General features: G+C 36.8%; 1 protein-coding gene across 1 annotated transcript in view; it reads right to left on the bottom strand.

Annotated features, from left to right (window-relative positions):
• The window catches only part of LOC132053913 (glutamate receptor 2.2-like), a 4940-nt gene extending 671 nt beyond the window's left edge, over positions 1 to 4269 (bottom strand). The window contains exons 1-4 of the mRNA XM_059446006.1: positions 3560 to 4269; positions 939 to 2281; positions 493 to 805; positions 7 to 400 (exon numbers count right to left, since the gene is read on the bottom strand). Coding sequence (XP_059301989.1) covers positions 7 to 400; positions 493 to 805; positions 939 to 2281; positions 3560 to 3842 — 2333 coding nt within the window. The 5' untranslated portion in view covers positions 3843 to 4269. The remainder of the gene's footprint in view (positions 1 to 6; positions 401 to 492; positions 806 to 938; positions 2282 to 3559) is intronic.
• Between the last annotated feature and the right edge of the window lie 1631 nt (positions 4270 to 5900).

The following is a 5900-nucleotide window of genomic DNA, read 5'->3' as shown; positions in this document are numbered from 1 at the left end:
CCAAACCAGGTCTTGTAAGTCTGACCGACCATAATATACTTCCTGCAGTACTTTTTGAGGAAGAGTCTGAGATAAGGTAGTTCATCAATAATTGCACCAACACCTCCATTTTTACTTCCTTTTGAAAGCGCATCATTATACTCTTCCAATGTGGTATAACTTTTGAACTTGGAGCTGTCAAATTTCATGCGCTTCAAGACATCTTTGACAAAGGAACCCTCTTGATACCCAACATATTCTCCTTTCTTAATGAGATCATTGAGGTCTGTTATAGTAGGTTGGAGCTGTTGTACCGTTAACATAGATGTTAAGCTGGCTGTGTAACTTGATGTCAGTACCAGAACCACGAAAACCCACACAATCATCACAAATCTTGTTAGGTTACTTTTTACCTTCTCTCCTGTAACAAGCAGCCATATATATGATTTGTTGAGAAACAAAGAGAAATCCTAAAGCTTTCGTATAGAATTTGCTTTTGAGTTAGAGACTTACTATTAGCAAAAACGAGAGTTGAGAAGGAAAACCAGAATATAATCCCAACTTGCTTGCGTTTGGGTCCTCGAAACTCTTTGTTTATACGATGTTCGAGTATCCAAACCACAAAACCAATGAAGACGAAGAATGCTCCAGTTGTTATCCAAAGCTCGCTCTTTAGAGGTTTCAAGAAAATCCAAGTATTCTTCCTGTCATAATGCTTTACTGGCACTACTGCTGAAATACCCGACTCCGTAAAAGGTAACGTAAAATCCACATACTCGGATCGGTTCGCTAAAATGGTCACATCACCTACAACTGCATCATATTCCTGTTCAAGGCAAACAATGATTATTTCAGTATTTATGGTTGGTTTCCTCAGCCAAAGCAAAAGCAAAAAGTAGATAAGAAAAGGAGCATGTATTCAGCCAAAGAGGTCAATCTACACAAGGATTTGGTGTTACCTTAGAAGAGACCTTTTTGACAAGATTATTGTAGTCTGGAGAAGTGGGGCTATCTGGGATTTGAAATGGAATAAATTCATAACGGAGAGCATACGGCAAAGATAAGATGACTTCTTTGAAGACGTCTGCACAGAAACCAGTTGCAGTTACTGCTTGTGTTTTTAAATCTTTTTCCACTTTAATGAATTCGTTCATCCATCCTTTGGCAGGAACTCCGACCCTTAACTTCTTCCCAGTTGTGGGTATTTCCCAGCCTCTCGGAACAATAGTAGATTCACCGGGCCAAATTATGGCTCGTAGTTGCTTATTATTGCACTTAGCAGCTGTTTTAGGAATCATCTTCAGTTTACACGAAATTCCATCTTTCTCTGTCCAGAATCCAATTGTTCTCTCTGCTTTCCCAATTATATTCACAATCTGATATGGGGAAGGCTGCAATTCGCCATCAACGAGGCGGAAATCACCACTTAGACCTCTGTTTAGTGTTATGTTTTTCATAGAGTGAATGAGCAGAGATCCCAACTCTGAGGTTCCAAGTGCATCCAAGTCCGTTAAGTTCTTTCTAGTGTCTGCTTTCTTGAATTTTGGGATGGAAGTGCCACCCACCTTTTCTACTGCTTTTGTTAATGCTTTGATTCCATCATACGCCCACAGCCCGAAAACATTGAGTTCTACTGTGTCCGTGTTCGGATACTCTTGACGAAATCTCCTTCTCCATCTCGTGGTGAAATTGATAAGCTCACTGGTTCTTGGAACATAAGGCTTTATACCAATAACACCTTGCATTGATGACTCAATCACTGAATGATCTACCGAGTCCAGAAGACTCGTTAGCAGATCTGTGATGATCCATGCATATCCTTCGCTCATCATCCCGGCTTTGTTTGCGTTGAGGAAAAGGCTTTTGGCAAGTAATGGTCGCAAGTGCACAATGAAGACTCTGGTCTGCATAGTATTCAACTTGTATAGCTCCCTGAGGATTTGATCATCATTGGCTGAAAGAGAAATAACACTTCTATAGGAGACTAAAGTGCTGATTGCCAGTAAGGCATCAGTCAAATGTGGAACTATCCCTGTTCCATAGGCGCTATCCTCATAGATGACTACAACCTCCCTCCAACCAAAGTTCTTAACAATTGCTGCAATGGCCTTAGTCTGGCTGGAAGAAGGAAGTGCTCCTCTGATGAAGTAGGGGTTTTCCTTGACTGTAAGTAAAGGACTTGTTGCTGGAGAAAGTATAGGGACTTTTACTCTCTTGCCTATGTCGATCACAAAATCAGTTTGTGTAGACATTTGGGGTCCAAATATAGCTTGTACTTGGACATCCTTTAGCAAGTAAATGGCTGCAGACACAATTAGAGTATAAGAAGTTGTTTGAACATTCCTTCCAAATAGTAAAACCAAAGGGAAACAAAAGAATTTTTTGGAAAAAGAGAACATATTGTGCAAAGAAGGCATGAATCACTAGCTACCGGAGTATATCTGACTCGTGAAGCAAAGAGAGTAAGATATTCTAGTTTTAACAATGGGCAACAAATGAAGTGTATGCTACCTATGGATGCAGTGTTTGGCAGACTTTTAGAAGAATGTTGAATGAATGTAGGGAGAATTTGAGCATAAAGGTGGGGGACGGGATGAAAACTTCTTTCTGGGAAGATCAATGGATTGGTCATTGTAATCTCAGAACTTTGTTCCAAGGTTTACACATCATCAGTCTCCAAAAGAATGAAAAAATATCTCAAATGTGGACAGAACAAGGATGGAGTTTGGTGTTTAGAAGGGCATTGAATGACTGGGAAATAGGGAGAGTGTCAGATCTGCTTTTGTTGCTTAATTCCTTCACTGGTACCACAAATATCTCAGACATTCCGGTCTGGAAACTATGCAGCAAAGGGAGCTTCACTGTTAAGTCACTATACTGGGAGAAAAACAAGGTTGTGAACCCATCACTGATTTGGCCCTGAAAATTTATCTGGAAAGTCAAAATTCCATGTAAGGTTTTTGCTCTTGTTTCGTTAGTTTTGAAGAGGGCTTGTCTTACACAAGAGGCCTTACAAAGAAGAGGTCTACAGATATGCTCAAGATGTCTATTTTGTGGGACAAATGCAGAAACAAATGAGCATTTATTCCTTCATCGTGAGACAACTGTACATCTGTGGCACATGTTCTTTTGTATACTTGGGGTGAATTGGGTATTAACAAGATCAACTTTAGAACTGTTATGCAATTGGAAGAAGATGCGCAAGAAGACTGGTGGCAAGCCATTCCAGCTTGTATTTGGTGGACATTGTGGAAGGGGAGAAACTCAAGACAATTTGATGACACAGAAAGTTCTATTCAGATAGTAAAAATGAAATGTCTTAGTCTCTTGTATTTTTGGTGTAAACAAGATATAGTGGGGGAGATAGGAGATTTGGTAGGATTTCTAGGCAATATGTAAATTGTAATTTGACTTTTACCCACAGGCCACTGCTTGTAAAGTACCTTGAGCAGCAGTTGATATGCTGATACTTTTGGATAAAATACAAATGTTACCTTATTCAAAAAAGAAGAAGAAGAAGATATTCTAGTTTAACAGAAGTAGTAAATCAATGAGCTAATATATATGCAGCTGAAGTTACCTGCAGATGCTGCTTCAACATCATCTTTATTCGAATCATTCAAATGAGGAACTATCCGAATGGCACTGCGACTAGCGGCAGCATGGTAATCTTCAAGTGCTAGTAAGATACATGTGTGCATTACTTTTGCGACATCTGTATCCATATCAAGAATTATGCCCACATCCACTTTTACAACACCAGTTTCATCTTCACCTCTTATTGGGGTTATGTAGTGGTAAAAGCTAATGATGGAGACTAATTGAATCAAGAATATAAGCAAGTGGCATTTTGGAGACTGCATTTGAAAGACTCTGGGTAGGTAGTTTCAGAGTTTTCCTTATATAAAAAAAAGGTGGTTTCAGAGTTTGACAAGGAGTTGTGCTTGTGCAAGTAACTACCTTGCAAAGATATCCTCTACAGCTCTCACAATGGGTGGCTCTGGATATATAGCTTCCGAATCAGGGAGTTCTATAGACTTCGATCAGTAAAGACCTTGACTAATATAAGTCCCAACCATAATTAATGTAGAAGGAAAGGACAAAGTTGAAGTTAATGTTTCTGTTCTCCAGTTGCTAACGTTTGGTGGGGGCATTTGAACAATGTATTGGAAAAGTCTTTAGAGATATTTCTGAGGTATAGTTCGTGCAAAAGAAAGTAGTAGTTAAAAATTTCGGTTTTTGTGAATGTACAATTCTAAAAGATTAACCCGACAAGTTTTACATAAGAAAACGAGAAGTTTCCCGGCAAATTTTTTGGTGATGGATTGATATTGCAGGGTAGGTACAGAGAAAGGAATCCATGGTCTCATGCTTTCATATCAATAGGGAAGTCTAGCTTTCTGGGCAACGCAATTATTTGGTTATGTTCGAATTTATATACACACACCAGGGTTAACTTACATGCATTCTTACTTCATTACATTACTCAAACTATAGTAAGTTTATATGGTTTGGTGTCTAACACTCAGTGCAGGTAAATATTTACCCATAGTAGTAGAGGTCATTGCCTCTCAACTTACCTTCTAATTTAGGCTACCATGCACCATATATATATGTTTTTGGGCGTGTTTGGTAGTAAGGAAAATGTTCTTTTTAATGAAAAATTAGGTGGTTTTCTTGTTTATTTTCTAGTGTTTGGTAAGTATACAAAAGATATTGTTCCAAGAGCATTTATATATAATCTAAGAAAACACTATGGAGTAGAGAGTGGGAGTGGAGGGGGTGGAGTGGTCAACATGTGCGAGCTGGGGTTGGGGAGGAGACAATGATGATTGAATGTCATTTATGGAACTTGATTTCCTTATATAAGGAAAATCATTTATCTCATATTTAAAAAACTTGTTTTCCTAGAAAAAATATTTTCAAAATCATTGTGGCTAACCAAACGTAAAAGAATTGAAAAATATTTTCAAAAAATGTTTTCCCTCGGTCGTACCAGAGTCTTTAACTGACGCGTTTTCAGTAAAGTGTAGTATGCACATCAAACAGCGAAAAAGGCCCACCATTCCGTCTCTTAGTTATGCATGGAATGAGTAATACAACTAGCAGTCGAAGTCAAGAAACAGACGGTAAACGCTGCATTGATTGGGCCTTGGAGATGATTAATGCAATTGGCAGTCGAAGTCAAGAAGTAAACGGTAAACACCGTGTCAGTTGGGTCTTGGAGATGGTTAAACATGATAATTAGTTAATAACTAATTATCATGTTTAATTAAGAAATGATAATCAAACATAACACTTAGTTAATAACTAATAAAGTATGGTAGAGTTTTTAACAATAAACCAAAACTTAAGAAGTTTAAATAGTTATTTTGTACTCAGTAATGTAATTATCATTAATGTTAGTATTTGAAACAATGACGAAATATCGAAAAATTTATTTAATTGGCATTACATACTAAAAAGAAGACTACTACTCTCAATTTTCAACCTTTCTTTTTCAAGTTAAGTTATATATATTATAATAACATCCAAATAAAGAATAAACTTCTACTAAATATTTTAAACATCAACTAAATATTGTCTGGTGGGGGTTTTATTTTAAAATATACAAATAATTACAATATTATATTTCTTATGATTGTATAAACGAATATGCACTATAAATAAAGAAACTTTTTAATTCACAACTCAAAATTCAAAATATATAAATAAATAAGAAGATATATTCAAAACTCGAAATATAGAAGACTAATTAACATCGCTAATGAATGAAACTATGCACTTTTTATTTTAAAATGAAAAAAAATTTATCAATGAAAAAAAACAAATTTCCACATTACTCTCCATTATGAAGCTTTGTGTGCGATTATCAAAGAGGAAAATTCTAAAACAAATACTTAACATGTAACAGCGTGAGA

This window comes from Lycium ferocissimum, chromosome 4 (assembly GCF_029784015.1).
Source record: "Lycium ferocissimum isolate CSIRO_LF1 chromosome 4, AGI_CSIRO_Lferr_CH_V1, whole genome shotgun sequence".
In the NCBI taxonomy this organism is placed as follows: Eukaryota; Viridiplantae; Streptophyta; class Magnoliopsida; order Solanales; family Solanaceae; genus Lycium; species Lycium ferocissimum.
The sequence above is the reverse complement of the archived record's forward strand: the minus strand, read 5'-3'. Positions and strand labels throughout refer to the sequence as shown.